Source organism: Balearica regulorum, chromosome 2, assembly GCF_011004875.1.
Source record: "Balearica regulorum gibbericeps isolate bBalReg1 chromosome 2, bBalReg1.pri, whole genome shotgun sequence".
Classification (NCBI taxonomy): domain Eukaryota; kingdom Metazoa; phylum Chordata; class Aves; order Gruiformes; family Gruidae; genus Balearica; species Balearica regulorum.
This window is the reverse complement of record NC_046185.1, coordinates 10,030,154-10,053,672: the sequence shown is the minus strand read 5'-3', so window position 1 is coordinate 10,053,672 and position 23,519 is coordinate 10,030,154. Positions and strand designations below refer to the sequence as shown.

The following is a 23,519-nucleotide window of genomic DNA, read 5'->3' as shown; positions in this document are numbered from 1 at the left end:
TCACTTGGGCAAAGCAGGTTTTGGTCTTAGTGAGTATTTAGCTCATCTATCTACTATTTAGATCGATGTAGCAGCAGTCATGATACGTAAACATTGCTCTCTTAGGAGCACTCAGAAGATGAGTGCTTGAAAAGAAATTGTGTGTGGCCTCGAACATGCTGGGGTATGAATACCAAGGCTGAAAATGCACAAAAAGAATGTCAGAATTTAAGTCAAGAACTAGCCAGGAAAGTGGATTTCTTACTGGAATTTCAGGCAGTGGAGAGAACATTACTGCCGAGCCTTTAAAAAGAAAACCAAAGACAATCAGTTTTAGAAACTCACCTGCCCGTTTGGTTGATGGGTTTTGGAAATAGACAGTACTAACAGTTAAATCTATGAAAGGGCTCAAGGAGAAAGGACACATTTAATGACAGGGTGAGACATTTTCTAGTGTTTACTGCCTGTTCTGTTTGATGGAGATATGCCTGCTGGCTCTCATGGCTTTTTAAGCAGTTTCCTCCAACAATCTTGGTTTGTTAGCTATCAGAACGCAAGTGAAATGAAGCATTTCAGATATCCTAGGGAATCACTTATGTCTCCTTCTTGATAACAATTTGAACTAATTTTTTTCCTTAGAAGGATGAAATCAGTTCTTGGAGTGGAAAATAAGGCCCCAGCCAGGCCCCACTGTTCAAGTTCTTTTCTTTCTGTGCAGACAATGCAGTGCTGAAAGCAAAACCGTGTCCACAGACAGCACTACAAACACGTCAGTTGTCGTAGTAAGCTGGCATCTGATAGCCGACACTGGACAGTAACCACATCTGTAACCGACATTAAATTCTGGGTAAAAAAAAAAAGAACAAGCTCAAATTACTCCTTTATGTTGCCCTCCTCGTGAACATCCACATCCATTTGTTAAAGTCAGCTCAATTAATTGCTATGTGAACATAAAACTAACATATCCTTGCAATGAATGCGCAATGTATTTGTATCATAAATAACTTTTGTCACGCATTCTGGCCTTCTTTCTTGCCTTCTGACATGTTCCTATGTATTATTTCCACAAAGAGTTTATAAAAAAGACAAAACCTCTAAGTCATGCCAATTATTTTCTTCAAAGAGAAAAATATTAATAAAAAAGTAGAACCAGTCAGACTAAATACCTCAAAAGATGATATTAAAAAAATAAATAAATTTGGGAACTATGTCTGGAGATGGGCAAGACAAATTTGGACAACTGGAAAAATTTTATGAAGGTTTCTTTTAAAAGAAATTCTTTAATGAAAGCTAAACAGTATGTGCATCTGTGTCTGTGTTTTAAAATTTTCAGTTCTTGGCAGATTCTAAAAAAAACCCCGCCAAACTACTTTTTTTTTTTTTTCTTTTTCTCTCTAGTTAATAGCAACGAGGTGCAACTACTGCACTTCCGAGCAGCTCAGCCTTGTGGGTGTGCAAATGCCTTTCTAAGACTGGTAGAACTCTGGTAACACCCTGAAGGAAAAATGTGGTTACCTAGAGATATTTAAGATTCAGAAGACACCTATAGCATGTGGGCAGCATACTGAGTTCAACTGGAAATTGAAATGGCAGAGTCATTACCACTCAGAGTTGGACAATCCCTCCTCTGGGAGATGGGCGCTCCTGCTGACCTCAGTATTCAATAAAAACTCTGCTGAATCACAAGGGCAGACATTGCTGATCTGCAGGACTTGCAATTGTGAGAGGTGGTAACTCAGGGGCCAGTCCAGAGCTTGCAGCAATGTAGCAGTACCACTGGATGTGAATGGGATCATCCAGACATTCTGGAAAAATGTTTCCTAAGCCATAAACTGTTCATAGAATCATAGAATATCCTGAGTTGGAAGGGACCCATAAGGATCATCGAGTCCAACTCCTGGCTCCACACAGGACCAGCCGAATCAGAGCATATGACTGAGAGTGTTGTCCAGATGCTTCCTGAACTCAGTCAAACTCGGTGCTGTGACCACTTCCCTGGGGAGCCTGTTCCAGCGCCCGACCACCCTCTCAGTGAAGAACCTTTTCCTGATATCCAACCTAAACCTCCCCCGTCGCAGCTTCATTCTGTTCCCTTGGGTTCTATCACTGGTCACCAGTGGGAGGAGATCAGCGCCTGCCCCTTCGCTCCCCCTCGTGAGGAAGCTGTAGGCCGCGATGAGGTCTCCCCTCAGTCTCCTCTTCTCTAGGCTGAACAAACCAAGGGACTTCAGCCTCTCCTCATATGTCTTCCCCTCTAGACCCTTCACCATCTTTGTTGCCCTCCTTTGGACACTCTCCAATAGTTTTATGTCCTTTTTGTACTGTGGCGCCCAAAACTGCATGCAGTACTCGAGGTGAGGCCGCACCAGCGCAGTGTGGAGTGGGACAATCACTCCCCTAGACCGGCTAGCAATGCCATGCTTGATGCACCCCAGGATACGGTTGGCCTTCCTGGCAGCCTGGGCACGCTGTTGACACTGTTGATGTGCCTATCTTCCAAATGATGATAACGATAAAAAAAAACCCAGGATGACCTACCTCTACCTACCACCCTACTTTCACTAAGAAAAAAACCACCCATATTCCACATGTGTATTTTATGCCATGCTCTACTCTGAACAGAAAACCCAGCATGAATTTGCAAAGTATTCATCATTACAAAGAGATTCCTGTATCTGGCAGGAGTAGAAATGGCTGCCTAAAAATCTTTCATTAAAGGTTTCTCTGTAGTTGCTCTGAACTGCTGATGCTGATTTTGTAGTCTGGAAATAAAGGCATTTTGCTGAAAGACTGAATTGCCCTTCACAACATGAAAAACATGATTAAAATATCCTGGCAAGGTCAGAGTTTATTGCCCTTGAAGAGAACATTAGCCACCATGTTCCCTGAATTACAATTGTGTGCTGCTAAGGGCTTTTTCTTTGTTGGAGAAGGAAGGGAAGATTTTGTGTTTTTTCAAAAGTAAAAGCCCAATTCCCTGCTTTCTGGCAGGATGGGATGCTCAGCCCTAGGGAAGGTGTTATGCTACTCTGGGAACAGAAAGCAGCCTCTGGTCTAATAGACCTATTGTAGGTGTTACATATGGAGCAACTTTGCAAGCAACAAACTATCCCATGAGGCTTCCCAGTGTGTAGGGGGATATAGATGCAAAAGAAGAGCCATGAACTAATCTCTATATTTACTTATGTCACTGTATGGCTATATTTTTTCATTATTTTCATGTATACCATATATCTAAGAATAGTTCTAAAGTCAGTTGTAGTCCCAAAGATTTCAGAGACAATAGCCGTATCTTTCAATGTACACAGGTACTTACATACTTTGCTTAGAGCAGGAACAACCAGGAAAATTCTTATTCTTTGTAATTACGTGGCCTATGCACCACAAATGTATATAATGAACAGAATGTACAATAATAATGATCCTCTGAATATATTTATATATATTTTATATATAGAATCATAGAATCATAGAATGGTTTGGGTTGGAAGGGACTTTAAAGATCATCTAGTTCCAACCCCCTTGCTGCGGGCAGGGATATATATATATAAAAATTATATCTATTTTTTGTTTATATTAATAAGACAAATCAGACCAGGTTCACAACGTAAGATGAGGAAGATTGAAGGTCAATTAAAATGAGCTGATGATGACCTGAAAAATATTTTTCACTGTGTAAAAATGGTCCCTCCTTATTCATTGGATTCACTCTTTCCTACTTCTTTGCCTTCAACAGGACTTTATTGACAATACAGTCCTTTCATCAGTTGTTAGACTCTTGGAAGAGATGATTAGATTCTGTCATTTTCTTTCACCATCAGCAATATTACTGGCTGATGGTTGATCCAATATGTCCTTAGCAAACCACAGATATAAATCTGATGTCCACCAGGACCCCCAGGACCTTCTCTGCAGAGCTGTTATTCCCCCACAAGTGCAGAACTTTGCATTTCCGTTCTGTTGAACTCCATGATGTTCCTGTCAGCCCATTTCTCCAGCTCATTGAGGTCCCTCTGAATGGCAGTGCAATCATCCAGTGCATCAGTCACTCCTCCCAGTTTTGTATTGCCTACACCATATAAGACCACTTAACTCTATTCAGTTTGGTGGGAGTCAGAGGGACTTAAGGAATCCCACAAGATACTCTTATAGTCACTTAAGTGGTTTCAGGAGTCCCTTAGCTTGTGGAGTGTTGAAAATCTCACTTGCTGCCTCCTTGTACTTTTAAGACCCAGATCACATTGAAAAATGCACTCTAGGCCAGATGACTATCCTGGGAATAATTGCTATGACCACCTATCTTTCTGTGTTTTGTAGACCACAGGGTTCCTACAAAGTCTATGAGAATTTGTGTTTGTGTTTATGATTTGGATTTTTAATCCTTTCCTTATTTGTAGGCTTCTCTAGCATTTTCTTTTTTTTGTCTGAGATTCTTTGACTTGTCATTATATGGTAAAGGCCACTAAGCTCTGACTAAGCACCTTGCGGGTTCTCTACAAATCCACAACTACTAAATCCATATTGCTGTTAGCCAGAAGATGACAGTTTGATTTCCAGATTATAGTTTGAGTTTTTAATGATAGCAATTAGAAAGCATGTCTCTTAATTAATGCTGTGTGTATTTTCCATTTTTAAATTGCACCTATAAACTCTCTTTAGATATACACAAACTTTAGGAACATAGTAAATATTATTTTGACTTGCAAATGTAATTACTGAACCTGAAAGCAAGTTGCAAAAAAAAGAATAAAGCATAAAATTCCACAGCATTGCCTTTGCTGAATATTTGTGTCTAATACAAATATATGTAAATCTATCAAGTGGTTTGGACCTTTAGAAATTTAAACATGGGTTATTACTCAATTTTATTAAATATATTGGTTGCTTTTTGATTTTAAAAAATCAACTGTGTCAAGTTTAATTATGGAAGTCTTGTGTTGCAGAAGAAAATCAGAAGGTATCTCAAATACTCTTCCTTCTTGTACAACATCAAAATAGTTCTTTAATAAATGACACTTGGATAGACAATTTGGAAATGCAATAAGGAAGTTAGCATATTCTAGTGCCATGGAAAGCAATCTGGCCAACAAAAGCTTTGTTAGCTGCTTGAAGACGAAAGAACAGCTACTTTAAAAATCCTTGCACTAAGTTTCAAGGCTTCAGGCCATCAAACAACTTAAATTTATACTCATCTTTATGCATATGAGTGCTTTTCTTGACTTTAAAATTAAGATGCATTCTTTTGCAACCCTTCTTCAAAGTCACATTACCACTGAGAGTCCTCTCTTAAAGCTTTTAAATGTTATTGTGTTGATTGTTGATGGGATTTGGAGTAAATGAATGCTTAAGTTAGATATTCTACTATGGAGGGATAGCAAAGAAGAGTGGCTGTCATCAGATAATGTACATAAGGATCCCTTAAGAATAAGCAGACACAAGTAAATTTTTACAGGAAAGAAAGTGATAAGTCATTGGAAAAATCATTTCTAAGCATGAAGAGCTATTAAGATTATAAGAAGATCATTGGAGGCTTTATCATCCTGTACCATCACAAAGAAAATGGGAACACTTCATGTGTTCTTCTACCATTTCTTGTAGCCTCTCAGGTGATTAATGAAATGGCAGAAAAAGCAATTACATTAGCACAAAGTAAATACATATAATAAATTCTTCTCTTCCTGTTATTGTCAACAAGCTGCTATTACTCTAGGGATTGGCGACAACATGGAAACTATCATAGCATCAGTCAGAGTGGCATTTAGCTACATTCTGGAAATGTCAAAAAAATGTTACAGTAATGTCCTTGGGCAGACTTCGTATGAGAAGTTCTGCCTAAGTCTCAAAGAACAATTTTCACTGGCTACTCTCAAGGTCCTTCAGATCTTGGAGGAATCTACTATAAATCTCTGTCCATTTTGGGATATACTGCTCCCTTAATGCTTACAGTATAGGCTACTATATGTCCTTAGCACCTTGATCAGGCAAACCAAGTATACACCTCCCCGTCTGCTTCATTGCAGTTCAGAGGAGAGCAGGCAGCTGGGGAGGCTGCAACCCTGCAGTGCACTAAACAGCATCAAGGGACACCTTTGGAATGCAATCACCTATGCTGCTAAACTGCCAGAACAGTTGCAGGCACTCTTCTGGCCTTGGTCAACCAACCCTCCCTCCACAATTCCCACGTGTAGTTCGGCAGTCATCACAGAGCTGCTTTTCCCACCTCACAGGCTGGATGTAGGCACCTTCCTTGGGAGGAGGTAATATAGCTACAGCCTTTGGGGAGAGGGATCGACTGAAGGCTGAAACATGTCCTAACTTTGCTTAACTCTTTGGGCAGCACAGAGCTTAACCTGAGACCTACAATCTTCTTCAGACAATTTCACTCTGTGCCCAGGAAGGAGGGAATTTCTTCCTGCTCAAGAACTTACAGCTTTTGCACAAAGATCAGGCATTGATTTCTGTTTTTTTCTCTGAGTTCTAGGCAAAGCAGTGTGAATCTATGGATCCCAGTCCTAGGAAAGAGGCCTCTTAAGGCAACAGATCAATCAAGGTGGCAATGTTCTCCAATCCTCCCATTGAAACTGGTCAGCTGCATGGATGTGAAAGCAGGAAGCGTGGGATCACAAAGAGGCCAGCTGAGGAGGTGGCTGGCTCTGTAGCCCAGTGCTGAAAGCACAGCCTTGTATAAACTATATGGCATCTACTTTAAAATCCCCTCAGCACAGATGGTCTAATGTAAAGGGATCCTGGAGTCACTGGAATGGAATGGAATGGAATGGAATGGAATGGAATGGAATAGAATAGAATAGAATAGAATAGAATAGAATAGAATAGAATAGAATAGAATAGAATAGAATAGAATAGAATAGAATATTTCAGTTGGAAGGGACCTACAACAATCATCTAGTCCAACGGCCTGACCACTTCAGGGCTGACCAAAAGTTAAAGCATGTTGTTAAGGGCTTTGTCCAAATGCCTCTTAAACACTGACAGGCTTGGGGGATCGACCTCCTCTCTAGGAAGCCTGTTCCAGTGTTTGACCACCCTCTTGGTAAAGAAATGCTTCCTAATGTCCAGTCTAAATCTCCCCTGGTGCAGCTTTGAGCCATTCCCAAGTATCCTATCACTGGGTACCAGGGAGAAGAGCTCAGCACCTCCCTTTCCACTTTGCCTCCTCAGGAAGCTGCAGAGAGCAATGAGGTCGCCCCTCAGCCTCCTTTTCTCCAATCTACACAAATCCAGGGTCCTTAGCTACTCCTCATAGGACATGCCTTCCAGCCCTTAAGAGAATTATGTGGAATGTGGTCTTTAAAAAAATAATAATAAAATAAAGTTATATGCAAACATTCCCACTACATTCAATGTATTCACTATTTAACAAAAAATATGTGTGGCTGACAGAAGTCAATAGAGTATTCCTCTTTTGATGCATCATGGAAGGTGATGGGCATGTTTTGCACAAAAATCACTAAGAAATTGAATGTATTAGTCACATATTACAGCAACTGAGAAAGGCAAATTTTCAAATCAAATGAAGCACAGAAACACAAAGTGATGTGTGTGGGTCAGCACAGGCCAATGATAAATTTAGTGATGAAATGGAAATGATCCTCATTCCCAGTCCCTAGCTGAAATCTGTGGTGAATGTCACTCCTTCCTCTAAAAGAATATGCATATCTGGCACATTAAATTAGATCCATACTGTGCACATATGGGATGATTTCTATGCCAATTATAACCCTATCTAGTATGCTTATGAAGATTATTAATACTAATAAGCGTTAGATGTACTTTCACATATGACAGAGAACCATAGGGTAAAAGAATGTGTATATCTAGATCTTGTACAGTTATTTGAATAACTGCCATGAGATCTAAGTAATTTCTTTACCTAAGATCCTTACTACAGAGTTATAAAACACCTGGTACACAGTATAATATCATGTAGTTCTTCTGTGATGATTGATTTTCCTGATTATTATTAGTTCTTATTTGCATTGTGGTGATACCTCTGGACTGGTGGATGAAGCTCCCACTGTGGTAGACCTACAGCAAGCAGCACAGACTAGATAGCTCCATCCCTGAGTAGCTCCCAGGTAGAAGCAGCAGAGTTTGAACAAAGGAGAAAAAATTAAGTGCCTAGAGATCAAATGTCTCCAAAGATACAAACTGATTTTCCTAATCAGGATTCTGCCGCTGTTGAATGCTTCCATTGATTTCAGTAAAGAGGGATTTATGCATTTTATTTTTAAGGGACTGTGCTGTTAAAACAAAGGAAAGTGAAGATTTTTTTTGAAAAATCCCAAACTATAAAGTAATGGTTAATTCAAAATTGAAAAACAAAATCAAGTGGGTAGAAGAATTAAATCATTAAACTCATTCAAATAGTGTTTCATTAATACCAGGAGCAATTGTTCTCTAGATTAAAACGAAGACCATCATATAAAATTATAACATCAACATCAGGCTGTTTGAGAGAAGCACAATTGGGGTTGTGGAAAAAAAAAAAAAAAGAAATTGGCTTGGGTACTTTATTTTTTTGTACTGATATGCTTCAGCTGTTTCTCAGACTGCAGCAATGGTTAATTAATGAACTGAGCAGCCTTCTTCTCTCCTCTAGGGCTAACTGTGGGAAACCTTGCAGCAGAAGAAGCTGGCAAATGAAATAGCAGCACTTCTTAAAATAGTTGCTAATAAACAAAACTTGCATGATGAAATATTTCTCTGTCAGCCAATGGCTGCCTGGCTTTGCAGCTTGCCTTGTGTACATTTCCTGATATTTTTTGTTCTAGATTAGGCAGCACCGCAGTGGTATCTCTGTCTGCAGACCTGGGTGTTTGGAGAGATAAGAGTGACAGAGCTCACTCCAAGAGATCCCTGAAGGAGCTGGATGTCCACGTTTGTGTTCTCTTTCAGAAGAAATGTGGATTCAGAGCAATGCTTTCCGTAAAGAGGGTCCTGAGAAATCATCTTCTTGGTTCACCTGAAGATCCTAATGTCTGTGGGATTCTTTATGTTATACTCTGTGGACTTTCAATCAGGTCCCTAAATCAAGCTGTTGTGAGTCAGTCAGGCCCTAATGAGATCCCTTAGTAAGATCCTTAGTTCCAAGAAATGCTTAGTACTCGGTACGTTTTGTCCTTGATCCCTTTTGACCAGCCAGATCTCTTTTATCCCTGGTTTGAATGAGTGAGGCTGGTACCAAAACGCTCAAGGTTCACTGCACCACTAACTCAGAGGTTTGCGTCCATCTCCCTCCTCGGGACAGATTGCAGCTCTACGGGCCCTTCTGCACTGGGGATGGGTACAAACTGCACTGCACCAAGAACAGAGCAGGTGAAACAGAGTTTGTCCCTGAAGGAAGGGCTAGATGAAGAAAAAAAGGCTCAGAAGTCACAAATCAAGGTCCTTGTGCACCTCACTTGCAGCCATGTGATTACTAAAGTTTAAGCCAGAAGCCTATGTCGACTGCCACCATGTTCTTATGGGTCCTTACACAACATGCACAAATAATCTAATGTCTCAGACTGAATACAAAATAACCAGCATGATGGATGGGAACAGAGCTAGCTAGGAGGGAACTATGAAAGACAGAGAGTATGACTTAAACCTTGTTTTTCCTCCGGATTTAGAGATTCACTGTGAAGTTTTTTTTCCCTGTATTTGGGATTCTAAGTCCCAAACCCCCATCCCTTCCATCCCCAAGGGCACTGTCTATATCTTTTTGTTCAAATATTGAATAGGGCCTACTATTGTCTTTTAAAATAGCTATATATCTTCTATATAGCAGCTCAATGACTGGAGGCTCACCCCTCATTCAGTATCTCCTGCCCCCCTAGGAAATGCCCTCCTTGTAGGCTGTATTTGCTTTTGAGGAGCTGGAGGGGCAGCAGGTAAGGAGGGAGAGAAATTCTCTGGGGAAGCTGCATCACTCTGAAAAAGAGATGCAAGGTTCATCAGGTCATAGAGAGGGGACCAGACTGTACAGTCTGCTGGTTGGAACATGTGCTCCAGGGAATGATTTAACAGCATTATATAAAACACTAAAATGTTCAGCAAGGACACCACCAGAGATGAATTCCTTAATCAGTTGGTTACAGAGTCAGGATTGTTCTTTCTTTCTTTTTTTGGCCCTCTGGATCTTAACCTTTTGTCTTCCCAGAAGACCAACTGTGCTAAGAATGGGGGAAGGTTTGCTTTGGAAACTCTCTGGTGAGGTAAGAGAGGTGGATTTCATTCCCCTCTGGGGAAAAAGGGATTTAAACCTTTGTCTGCCACATTCCAGGAACATTTTCATCACCACATTTGTTACACAAAGGAAGAGCACAATCCCCTTCTCATCTGGCTTGGAAATCAGGCAGGAACTTTGTGTGTAGTACAACCACAACACGTCCCCAGTAGAACGGTGTTTGGATTCCGGCTAGGCTGAATGGTAACTTTAACATTGAGTCATTGAGGCACTTCATGGGATGCTCAGAAACAGAAGTGCAGTTGAGTGCAAGAAGACTGCACTTGAAGAAATGTGATGTTAACAAGGTGCCTGCAGGGATGGGGTGCTAGGCAGCAGCTGAATAAACGTTTTCAGGTTTGGAGTTTCCATTAGCCTAAGCATCACTTTAAAAGCTTAATTCCCTTCTGTTTACTAAAATTCACCTTTTACATGAAACACTCTAGTTTTTCTTGTACTTGTACTGGAAATAAAGAAAATGGAGGAAGGAGTCCTTCCACTTGTCACCTTCTCTGCCCTCTGGAAGAAGAATCCATTAAATGGTTCTAGTTTTGCCCTCTTATATTTCCTGTTCAGACCACATCATTGACAGGGTTCAGAAGTGCAGTAAGAGGATGGATTGGAGATGTTTATCCCCTCAGTCTTCTGTACAGGCTAATAAGGATCATTCCAGCATGATCTGCTGTTAACTGTCAGCTGTAAGTGCGCTGCTCTGGTGTGTGATTATTTTGTATTAGATGCTGCTATTTTAGAGCATATGCCTCTTTCTAGGCCATGAGAAACAACAGGCAAGCAATAAACAAAACCTTAAAAACAACCCAAAAGTTGTCTGTCCTGATAGCAGAAAAAAATATCACATTGAATCTAGCAAACTAACTTTCACTGAGAACAAGTGCACTAAATGTTGTAGGCTGAAACTCACTGATAAAAGCAGGTTTCATTCATGTTTCTGCCTGAGTTCCTCCAAAATGGAGGAACTCTCTGAAAGCAATTAACCATCAAATTGTAAATATAACTGATGCATTTGCCCTACTTAGCACAACAATGATGCAGCTGCTTCAGAGAAAAGTGTATCCAATTCTAATCTAATTATGCTGTGACCCACTGATACTGGTCAGGTGATAGTACAGGATATAAAAGGAAACCAGATCAAAAGCCAGTCTCAAATCACACGATCAGGTTATAAGTCATCCATAATGGACTATGACAGAAAACCAAAAAGTAATGCTGTCAAAGCAACCATGGGGATAAAGGTGGAGTGTTTTGATTCTGATCCTCAAATGATAGCCAACTTTGAGATATCCTTATATCGAACAGATTTAACAGATACTGCACAAGCATTTGGCAGAAATTTTGAAGAGATGAGTGTGTTTTGTACATACTCATATACTGATATCTATGATCAGATTTTGGAAAAGATGTAAGTGATATACGCATATAAAAGCTGTCAGTTACCATTGCGTAATTATACAGATTTAACTCTATAAGACTCCTTGTGACTGCATTAATTTTACTTTTTGCTCTATTAGTAATAAACAAGTCTGAGAGAGGGATTGGGGAAAAAAAAAACAACAAGCAAGCAAACATTGCTATATTAATTCACAGAAGTGCCTAGACTTGGAATGACAGATGTTAACAGAGGGAAAAAAAATGAGTTTCCCAGTCTTGGTATTATCCACTTCAAGGTTATTTCTAAATGTATTTTCAAAAATTTATTTAATATGCGTAATTTAGGACTTGATCCATCAAGGTATCCCTTATGGAGGTGACTTACAAGAGTAGACTTACTGACTGCAGCATTTACTCACATGAGTGAAGAGTGCACAGGCAGAGGATTAAATCCAGAATATGTTTATATCTTACATAATTTCAAGCCTGTCAAAATTCATATTTATATTATCATCTGCCTACGTTACATAACACTAAGAAGCTCTGAGTTGTTTTTTCTTCCCCATATGCCTGAAACACATATATGGTCTTAGAAATATTGGATTGTATACCACATTATCACCAAGGAAAAAGTAAGAATGAATGCAATACAAATGAAGCTTTCATTTTGGGGAATGTCAGAGGCAAACACCTCCCCCAGCACGGCACCTGACCAGTCACACAAATCAATGCACTTTACTTGTTTACTGGTAAGAACTTGCGTTTCTCATTTGCTTCCTGACAGAATCTTTAGTCAAGTCAGTACCAGTGTTGCCTTTACCTAAATCACAGCATCAGGCCCTTTTTTCATGGCTCTCCCTTGGTTGAGCAGCAGTACATTGCTCAGCATTTCAGGCTGGGGTCAGTTGGGTTTAAGGGGGGGTCATATCTCCGCAGAAGCACTGAGCACTTGGCAGGATTGAAACTAGCGAGCTTATGTTTGTCTTGTTGCACTTGGGTTGGTTTTTTTTTTTTTTTTAAATCTCTTTTCAAGGCAATCTTTCTCCTTCATCTTTACCTAGGATGCTGGTTCAAATTAATTTTGGAGATGTAAGGGAGGAAAAATCAGATGACCTCTTAAGTGTTACTGCAAGAAAAAATGGTGAACAATGGGCATTATTTGTATTCATTGTAATGCACACTTTGTTAACTTCAACAAAAAGCTGAATCAGGCAGTAGTACTGCATATTTGTGTTCAGCGTTACTAATGATTTAAACTCCTTGTGAACGTATTTATCAATGAAAACTAAGATTAATTAAGAGATTAAGGGAAAACAGACCACAGCACTTGATTTTTCTCTTGTATAAACTGTTGCAACATTATAAGTTTAGATAGACTTATAACTGATTTATACCTGTGTGACTGAGAAGAGGATCAGAATCATTGTCCCCATGGATACTACTGGGTACAGTAATAAACTGACTCCAAGGTAGACGATTCTTTCTGTTCAGAACTGAATTCAGTATTTTCTCTGCATGAAATCCTGGTCTCATAAAAATCAGTGGAAAACCCATTATCTGTACCACGATCAGAGTTTTACCCTCTGTTTTTTTTTCTTTCATTGTATACTTTAATTCCTGGTTTTGGTCCAGCGTAAGCAGTTCTCTGCATTCTGAGGCATAGCAAGCCAGTGACAGGTATTGCTATATAATGAAATAATAGTTCATTTAGTCTTGTAAGGCTTCCCTGAAGGGAAGATGCAGTATTTCACCTGGGAAAATAAGCCCTGTGATAAAAGGGAGTGCTTTGCCTGCAAGATGAAGAAATCTGCGCTGTCTGAAAGATTTCCTATATAACCTTGATGACACAGTCATTTAAATTCTTTGTGTTCACCTGTGAAGTAATAGGTATATACCCTTCATCAGCCGTAAAAGCCCTCACTCCCTAATACTTGAAAGTGCTCTGCAATTCTCTGGAAAAAAAACCCCGAAAAAAAATGGTGCAACACTACAAAGTAACTAAGTAGGGCTGCGCATCTCCCTGGGCGCCGAGTCCGGCTCCCCCAGAGCCCCCCAGGCCGAGCGGTACCCCCCGCGGTGAGGACACGGTGCCTAAGCCGGGAGGCGCGGAGGGTGCGCGGGGGGCGCAGCCGGCGGGGGCCGCGGCCGGGGTCGGGAAGGGGCGGGCAGGCTCCCGCCGGGGCCGCTGGAGGGAGCCCCCGGGCTGCGCAGCGGTCGCGCAGCGGTCGCGCAGCGGTCGCGCAGCGCCGCGGCGGTTTCAGCACCGCGTCGGCGGACAGCGCCCGGGCGGCCCTCCCCCGCTCCGCGCCCCGCGCATCTGGCCGCGGCGGGGAGGCAGCGCTGCCCGCGGTGGGTTCGCTGAGGCTGGTGCGGGGGGCAGCGGGTCCCCGTCCCCCTCCGAGCTCCCCCCCTTTGCATCGGGGTGGGGAGCAAACCCCGGGGCGGGGAAGGATCCGGCCTCTGCTATAAGGGGTCGGAGGCAAACGGCCGAAGCGGTGCGTAATGAGGCGATGTTAAGTGGGCTCTGGGAAGGCAGGAGCCGGTGTAAATCAACACATCGACGTGTGGCAAGCTGTGCGGCTCCTGTTAAGGAGATTTATATATGTAGTTCATGAAGGCAATGAACTGGCTGGTAATGTCTCATTGTGCACCACTCAAAGGCAGTTCATTCACACAACTGGCAAGGTATCGGGCTGCAAAATGAAACATCTCTGTTAGAAATGTCTGTGGGAAATGCATGAGTGTGTGTAGACAGCTAAACAGCCATGATACCTGTGCGTAATGAGATAGCAGTGCATTACTCATAGCTCCAGGATAGGACAGGGAAGTAAATTAAGAAATCAGTATAACTCACACAGCTTTTGACCCAGCACTAACAGCCAGCAGTGCATGGGAGTGGGACACGGCGCGCAGCTGCACTTCATTCATCAGCACGTTACCGAGAGCTGGGGATTAACTCCGCGCAATCTAATTGTCTCACATCCACAGGGCTCAGCCAGGCACAACACACTGGCCAGGTTTTCCCAAACAGGGTGAGCCTGGCCACTGGGAAGTGCGGTCAGGGCAGCTCACAACTAAGGAGTGCGTGGAGGAAGGGGGTGGACAGGGGTAGGCAGGGTTTTCAGGAGGGCCAGGGTCTGAGCGAGGTAGATGTGCGCCAAGGACCATCATCATCAAAACTTCCAGGTGCAAGATCAGCCACTTCCTGGCATTCACATAAACAACATGCTACCAACACCACATTCCTCGGCACCCTCCCTCCTTTGGGGATTATCTGCCAGTACCTCCACCCCCTTCTCCCCGACTCCCCGGAGCTAGCCAAATGGAGATGATAATCTGCTGTGAAATACTGGTAGCGCAGAGCTGTGACAGTCTGGAAAAGGGAGGGAGGGAGCAGCAAGAATCTCCAGGATTAAGTTGCCCGAGAAAGGCAGTGGGTTTTTTGCCTTACAGGGATGTTGGGAGTTCAGTGCTTTCTCAGTTTTGTGTAGAAGAAGCCAGATGAGTGTGAAGTCAGGTTAGTCCTGTTTTTAACTCCTCAGACCTGTATCTTGCCTGGTGCCTCTCAGAGGTTTGCACTGCACCACTGCTCCCCCCATGTAACCAGTACTCTGTCCTAGACATCACTTGTAAGGATGCAGCACAACAATGTTTGCCCCTCGACCGTCAGTAGAAGAGGCTTCCTGGTGCCCTCCAAAGACAGTCTAGGATCCCACAAAAAACCTCCAAGGGGAACCTTCCCCTGATTTCACTGGGGCATTGGTTTGCTCTCCTGGCAAAAGAGCAGCATGCCTTGCTCCTGTTTTCCCATAGCCAAGATCAAGCTACGCTGCACATATGAGAGGATCAGTCATCCCAGCAGACGCAGAGTCAAAAGGCACGAGGAAGTAAAATGAGAGATGAGCAGTGGGAGAGTTTGGCCAAGACAGAGTCATCTCATGCCACGGACCACTGCTGGAAGTATGGAAGGGGAATGGTTGTGTTGGTTGTCAACCCACCACAATGGTAAATGACCCATCCTCCCCATTTGTCCCAGGAGTTCCTCTCCCCAAAGCTATTTCAAGGGACAGTGAATGTACAAAAGGGGACAGAGTGGTTAGCAAGTGTCCCCATCCCCAGCTTGAGGTGAAACCTTGGGATAGGCAGTGGGGGAGCAAGGAGGGGGAGAGGAGAAGGTTGCATTTTGCCTGTAGTCTCCCCTCCAGGTAACGAACCTCTGAGCACCTGACTAAAAGGGAGAGGATCTCTCGGGACACCCCACATCTCCTCTCACCCAGAATGATGGTGAAAGAGGAAGGTTCCCACCCTTTCCTCACCACGGTACCTGGTTGAGGGAAGTCACGGCCAACCTGGGGATAACCAGCTGCATGACGAGCTGCAGGACAGAGGTGACCAGCCCAGCCAGGATGGCCCAGGTGAGTGGCAGCGGGAGCATGCTGTAGGTTGCAAAAAGCGTGAAGAGCACATAGCCAATGCCGTCCCCAAGGAGGCCACAGCCCAGGCCGGCCGCCAGGATCTGCGTGGCCATGGCCACCCAAGTGACCACACCGCTGTACTGCAGGTAGGTGTACGAGGTCGTGTCCTTCCTGACCACCACTAAGGCACAGATCACCACCTCGATGCCAGTGAAGAAGCCCAAGAGGATGCCCTTAATGGGGTCCATGGGAGCAGAGGCCAGGGTCAGGTGGAGGAACAGCAGGGTCAGCTTGGTCAGCACATCCAGGATGTTCATGACCACCTCGGATTTACGCCGCTGGCCCAAGAAGTAGCGCTGGTAAAGGCGCTCCAAGTCCCGGGACTTGAAGGAGTTGCGGAGAGTGGGGAAGATCACCCCGCGATAGGTATAGCCCCAGTTGAGGAAGAAGTCCGAGTTGCTGGGGGCACAGTCCAGGGGCAGGAAGCCCAGGTCCCCGCTGCTGCTCGTGCGCTCTGGGAAGACTTTGGTGCCTCCGTTGTTGTGGCGCTCGCCGCCCAAACTCCGGCCAGCCGACTGTCGCCGGAGGTGGTGGTGGTGGTGGTGGTGGTGCGGCGGGTGGGGGTGATGGTTGGGGCAGCAGGTCTCCTCGGAGCTGAAGCCCTTGCCCCCACCGCTGCTGCTGCCGCCGCTGCTGCTGCTGTGCTCCTGGATGAAGCGCTGCTCGGTGATGTGGCGCACGGCCGTCTGCCACAGCAGGCGCTGGGGTCTGCCGCTGCCGGGGGGGGTCCTGTTGATGGTGTAAAGTTCATCGCTGTCGCTCAGGCACCGCACCTCCGAGAGCTCCATGGCGGTGACTGGCGGGGGGCAGAACACCGGCGGGGGGGCGAGGGGGGGGGGGGGGGAACGACACCGTCTTTGGGGAGGGGAGCGGGGGGGGGGGGGGGGGGCGGGAGGGATGGAGCCGCGGGAGAGGAGGGAGGGGATGGAGAAAGGCGGGTGGCGGCAGCGGGGTGGCGGCGGGGGGATCACATTTATAGGCAGGTCCCTGGGTCCGGCGGTTTGGCTGGCGGCGGGGCTGGTTTGCCGCTGGGGTCCGCGGGGCGGCTGCGCTGGCTCAACGCGGGCGGCCCTCGCCCCGCGCCCTCTCCCGCGGCGCCCCGCGGAGCCGCATCCCGCGGAGCCCGGCTGCAACGCAGCTCCGGCGGCCCGGCGGGCTGGGTGCGCGCCCTCCTCGGGGCGGTGAGCAGGGAGGGAACCGAGCCGCGGGTCCGGAGAGGAGGAGGGAGGAGCGGAGCATCTACGGTCGCAGCCCCGCTGCCCGGCGGGCGATCCTTGGCCCCATCCGGAGGCTGGAGGCGCGGAGGGGTGGGGGAGCCGCCTTGCAGAGAGCCGTTCACAGCGGGCAGCTCCTCTCTCCGGGGATCCCGGGGCTCCGCTCCGAGGTCTGGTCCTCGGGAGCTGCTGTAATCCCCGCGGCTGCGGTCAGCGGGAGCCCTGCGAGCTGGGGCCGGAGGGGAGAGGCGGCCGGGTCGCGGGCATCCTCGGTCACGGCACCGGAGCCGCCGGCCGGGGGCTGCCCGCCCGCATCCCCCCGGCGGCGGGGCATGCCCCACAGGGCGCGCCGCCCTGGCTCACGGGGTGCCTCTGCCCGGCGGGGGCTCGGGGCTGCCATCCATCGCAGACGCTCGGCTTGCTTGGTAACGAGAAAAAAGGAGGGAAAGAAAGAAAGGAAGGGAAAAAAAAAAAAAAAATCCCACCGAAAAAAAAGCGAAAGAGCAGGGAACGAAAATCCCGTCCTAAACTCAGAGCTCTGGGAAGACCGCTGGGAGAATCCCAACTTCTCCGCGGGTCAGGGCAGGGAGGGCTCCGGCTCTGTGGCTTCCCCCGGCAGCAGGGAGGAGGAGACGGAGGAAAGGACAAGGGGCAGGCGCGGAAGGAGCGCGGCGGCTGCAGGGCTGCGGGGAGCCGGCGGCGGGTGCTGCCCCGGGAGCCGCGGGGACCGGCACGGCGGAGCCGCCAGCCGCCGCCGCCGCCGCCGCCGGAGTGGTGCTGCGGGCGGGCGGCCCGGGAGGAGGCAGAGCCCGGCGCGGTCAGCTGATGCCCGCGACGTCGGCGGGGCTGCCCGCACCCCCCTGCCCGGTTAAAGCAGCCGCAGCAGCGGCGCCGCGAAGGGGACGGCGGGCGGAGGCTCTTGGGGCGTTCGGGAGGGGGTTGGTCCGGGGCAGGTTCCCTGCTCCCAGCAGGATCCTCCGTTTGTCACTTCTGTTTCTCCAAGTTGCGCTTCTGTAGGGTGCCCCGGGCTGTCCCACTGTGCCTAGCAGATTCGTCCATCTGTCACGATAAGTGAGACTAGATGCTGAAGTCGGGCATCCCTCTGCCTAGGCACAAGGGAGAGCTGCCTCAGGCCTTGCTTGGGAGTTAGTGCTCTTGCCCAGGGTGGAGGAACCTTGGGGGCCAACCCCACCTCTGCCTGGGCAAGCTCGGACCCGCTGAGAAAGGTGCTGTCGCTGCCAGCACTGTGGCTTTAACCACTCTGGGTTAAGTGAGCGTGTTTGCACGTTTGATGGCTCCCATCCTGTCAGCGTTTACATTAAAGCCACTGGATGAAGAACAGAAACTGTCCCGTGCACAGAGACCGGAGTGAGAGCCACTCCTCACACCCCTCACGTTGGCAGAGGAGATTGTCCCTGCTCCACTGCTTGTGGGTTCTGTCTGTGCCAGCAAACAGGAATGCTTTGTGCACAGTGGCACAGCCTGGCAAAGAGGGGTAGGAGGTATCCATCTTTACCTCTCCCATCCCTCCTCTGCCCAGGATGTACCTTGTCAAAGAGGCTGAACCCTGTCCTGGGGGAAAGACAACTTTGGGGCTGAAACCCTGCTGCTAGAAGCAGCTGAAACAGAAATAGTCCACACACTAGACTGTTGCAAATTGAGGGAGAGGTGTTTTCTTTGTGTTTCGAAAGACAAGAGTGATGCCAGCTGAATTCTCTGAGATACATGTGCAGCTGCCTTCTGTCAGCAGTGAGGATGTGCGTGGACAGAGGCACTGCCTGGAAGGCGCTGTGCTACCCTGCTCGGAGCGCTGGCTTCGGTCCAGGTGCTTGAACATGGCATGTGATGCTTGACTTGCGGTGGGCCTGAGCCTCCATGAACACGCCTCTGACTGTCATTAACTCACCTTTTATTAGTATTGTAAGGAAGGCACGGAGATTTAGGAAGGATTTCACTGATTGTTTCTGTATTTGCTCTACAATGGATTTGGGGACTCCAGCCAAGTCTGTGTCCCATGTGTGAGGCAGGTTTTGTACAGATATGAGCAGAGGAAATTCTTGTTCTTGAGAGCTCAGATAAGGAATGAGTGGTGCTTTTGTGAGCAGGGATGGGTCTTTCCTGTGGTTTGGCATGACCTCTCTAACCTGGAAAGGGTTAATACTAGTTTCACAATAATAATAGAGACACACATCCTTACTCCTAGATAAATCCCATGGAAATCACAGCACTACTTGAAGATGAAAATGTTACTATAAGTGGGGAAATGTTATATAACGATATATATTTCTTTTATAAAAGAAATTATAAGTATTGGTGGTATTACCCCAGATCACAGAAAGAAAGCATCTTGCTCATTCAGATTCCTCAACACGAATCATGCTAAATCAAAGGAAAAGGAGACAATTATGTAATGCATCTTAAGGAGACACCCAGTGAAAAGAGATAAGATGAAGCCAAGACAGAGAGTTCTCAGTTCTCTAATGTTGCTGTAATCACTGAATTACTGTGCTGGGGGGGGGTCCTTGGACCCCATGGCAGAGTGAGCTCTACCCTCACCATTGTTCCTGCGACCGAGGCTCTGTACCTCCCCAGGCAGTCTATTTCTATGCTTCTCCATCCTCATAATTTTCATATCTAACCCGAATTTTCCTTGCAGCATTCACTAAGCACATTACTTCTTGTCCTGCCCACCATGGACAGGGAGAACAGATTATCATGGCAGTAGTCTATACATATTTAACGAATGCCTCTTCCATCCGTTCCCTCCTCCTCTTCTCATTTCTTAAGCTAAACAACCTAATTTCTGTCATTATTTTTTTTCCTCCACGAGTCACATTTTCTAGGTCTCTGATTGTTGTTTTTGGTTTGTGCTGGATTCTGTACGCTTGTTTCATGGTTTCTTTGTTCCCCTCTGTGAGATGCCCACAACTCATCTCAGTTAAAACATGTCTTATGTCTAAAAACCGCATCTTATGATCTATACTCCTATTTATACATCCTGTGAGATGTCTGCCTTCCTCCCATCACAGGCTTATCCACAACTGATGACCTACTGAAACGTCTTTGCTGTCCTCAAGGCCTGGGCAGATGTTACTTGCTCCATATGTGCCTAACAGCCTACAAGAAGTACCTTGCATTTGCCCTCACTAAAATGCAGTGTAGTTTTTCCATCCTGTATGCCCAATTTGCTTAGAACATGTTGAATACTAAACCTGCCCTCCTCCATGCCCACAGTCCTCTACACCTCTGTGCCATCTGCATGTTTGGTGAGTCTACTCTCTCTTCAGTGGTGATGGCAAAGCAGTGCAGTGTGTTTAGGTAACCATTGGCGTGCACATTTCCTGCACATATTTCTGAATATCAGCTTCTGAAGTACTGGACATCTTTATGCAAGGCTACCAAGATCTTTCTGAGTGTAGGGACCCACTGCAGCAATGCTCTGGGCTCTGCAGAGCAAGGAGGAAGGCCAACCATCCTGGGGAGCCGGAGAGAGGTGGGACTGCCAAAGTCCTGGTTGCCACTGAAGGGTGGACGAGCTGGGGGTCCAACAAGGGAATTTCACACATACTTCCTGAGTCCTGTAAGTCCTGATAGGGCTCAGTTGGCCCTGGATTAGTAGTGTGCATTATTCAATCTTTGTTGCTGTTGGATTTTTTTTTTTTTTTAAAATAGAGCTAAATGACTTGGCAGTGTCACAAAATCACTAAAAGCCATTTAAAAATAATACTGTCACTAGAAGGCTTTTGAAGGATGAAATCAGGCAGAATTCATTCCTCTTCTGTCACCTGAAAGTTTATGTCACACTCCTTCCCCCTCTCTACCCACAGCAGTAACATTTATGTACAATTTAATGTTATGATATTTAATCATGCAAATAATGATCTCATTCACTTTAGTGGGACTATTTATGTCCTCAGGATTGCAAGCCTGGCATTGTGCTCTGCAAAGCACTCCAGGGCTCTCCAATAAAAAGTAGCCTCAATATCTAACACATTATGAAGGAACACTTGTGCTACTATATATCTTCTTTATTTAAATACAGATTTCACAAAATAATTAAAAAAAGGAAAAGTGAACAATCGACATATAGCCTATCTATCCCTTCATGCACGCATGAAATGTGAAACTTTAGTAATGATGGAAATGCAGAATATGAGCAAATTAGCTTTCATTTCCTCCATACCTGTTTGGGGTTTTTTTCTATAACTTTTTTTTTTTTTTTCTTTTCTTCTTGGTGACAATTTAGACATTCTAATAGTAATGAAAAATAAAAAAACTTCTGGTATTGATTGAGTCTCTTTTTTAAAGACCTGTCTATCATTTTTCTCAAATGAATGCACATCTCAATATGATGTCTGTATGAAAGCAAGCAAAGGGCATAAGGGAATGGATTAAAAATTGTAACACTAGCTAGTCAAAGCACTCAGACTGATTAATGAAAGCCATGGTAAAAGAAAAGCAGGGCTTCATGGACTGAAAGATCCAAGAGAAAGAGGATGAGGACACATAGCTGAACAGATGATAGAAACAACCAACATTTGCTGGGGTTTGTAGATGATTTTTCTCAGTACAGTAAAAATATCAATGAAATATTTTAAACATTGCAGGCAATGAAGCTAAATTATTGCATACCTCAATGATACCATATGGCAGGGGGGTAAAAAAAGCAAAATGAAAGAAAAAAGAAAGAAAAAATATTTTTTTTTGTCAGTTATAGAATAAAGGGGTAGCAAGAAATGTCATTTTTTAATATCTATATTTTACAAGAATTTTTTTTTCTTTTTATTTTGCCTTTCTTTTTTCTGTGCATGCTGTAGCTTCTCCCTGTTGTGAAGCAACCTCATATGCAAATGAATTTCTTCTCCCTCTCTCCCTTCACAGCTACACGTACCCACATACAAGGGTCAGAAGGCAGTCTAAGCATGTGAATTTCATCGAGGGACGTAAGGGACTGGAGATGAATAATCCACCTTTTAACCAATGGGTGGAACTGTGCTTTTGCCCTCTCTCTTCCAAGTCTACTCTTTCCCCATCCACCCAGCTATTACTCCAGTTTCAAAGTGGATTAGCAGCTGTGATCATTGCAAGTCTTTTACTTATGACTTCATGGTCACTGGTGCTGACCAGGAATACATTAACCAGGCTGTTTTGTACTGAAAAATATCTATCTGTCTATTCATTCAATTGTTGCACTTTCCCTGAAAATTAACCTTCAGAAAGGCATTAACATGATAGAATTTTTCAACTTCTTTTAGGAGAAAAAAAATTCAAACAGTGAATTTAAATTTTTCATTTTCAAATTATTCTTTCAAATTTTCCTTGTGGATGGTATGTTTTTTTTCAGAACCAGAGATGAAACAAGATGGAGTCCTTAAAGCAAACAAGACTGATTAGAAAGAAGACCATTCTTCTGTGTTGGGAAAGGAGGACCTTTATCCTAATTTAAAAACAAGTGCAGTTTCAATAATTTGAAAAAAAAAACTTCCCAAAACAGAACTGCCATCCTTCACATTGGTCTCTGGACCACCTAGAAGTTTCCCTCCACCCTTTCACCCTTTTCCAACCAGGTTTGAGAGAGTAGCTGTTTCTTCGCTCGTCTCTCTCCTCTACGCATGCCATCGCTCTCCTGTAACGCTGTTAAAACTGGTGAATCCCTGGGGCACCTGCATTGCTGAATGAATAACACTTTTTACAAAGCAATGGGCAGTTCTTGATGCTTTATGGGATTCCTTTGAAGAAGAGATTTTTTTTTTTCCTCTTAATACAAAAGACCTTTGACTTGCACGTAAATTTCAACAGAAGTTAAAAGGAAGTGAACTATTAAATTCACCTCTCAACGCACGGCACGTGAAATCTTTACAATCTACAGCAGACAGACCATTTGCAAGCGTTTTATTCTTGAATTGCTATCGTCTGAAGCAGCAAGTGGTAGGAGTGAGAGCCCGATAGGTGAAGCTACAATTGAAATTAATACTAGAAAGGAGACTTGAATTTGAGACATTAGAAAGAAACTAAAAACCCCAAAGAGCACATGTAAGGCTATTCTGTATAACTTTTTTTTATTTGGAACAATTATTCTTAGCTCTATGTAGAGGTTTTCATAAGCAGATCTCAAAGTGTTTTTCTGGTTACAGGATGGAGATGTTTCCTGTGGATGTATACAATAAATCTAATTAGGTTGCAAATAGGCAGCTGTTATATTGTATGAGATTTTAAATCCATCCAGATCAGTAT

The 23,519-nt window shown here is 45.0% G+C and overlaps 1 protein-coding gene across 3 annotated transcripts in view; it reads right to left on the bottom strand.

The window, feature by feature from the left end:
* Nucleotides 1-18,066, bottom strand: part of ADCY8 (adenylate cyclase 8) — a 129,356-nt gene extending 111,290 nt beyond the window's left edge. For 2 of the 3 annotated variants that reach the window (XM_075743312.1, XM_075743313.1), the window contains exon 1: nt 15,921-17,482. In XM_075743312.1, the coding sequence (XP_075599427.1) occupies nt 15,921-16,859 (939 nt within the window). In that variant the 5' untranslated portion in view covers nt 16,860-17,482. Of the gene's footprint in view, nt 1-15,920 lie in introns of all 3 variants that reach the window. The other variant, XM_075743311.1, reaches the window with a different exon arrangement.
* Between the last annotated feature and the right edge of the window lie 5,453 nt (nt 18,067-23,519).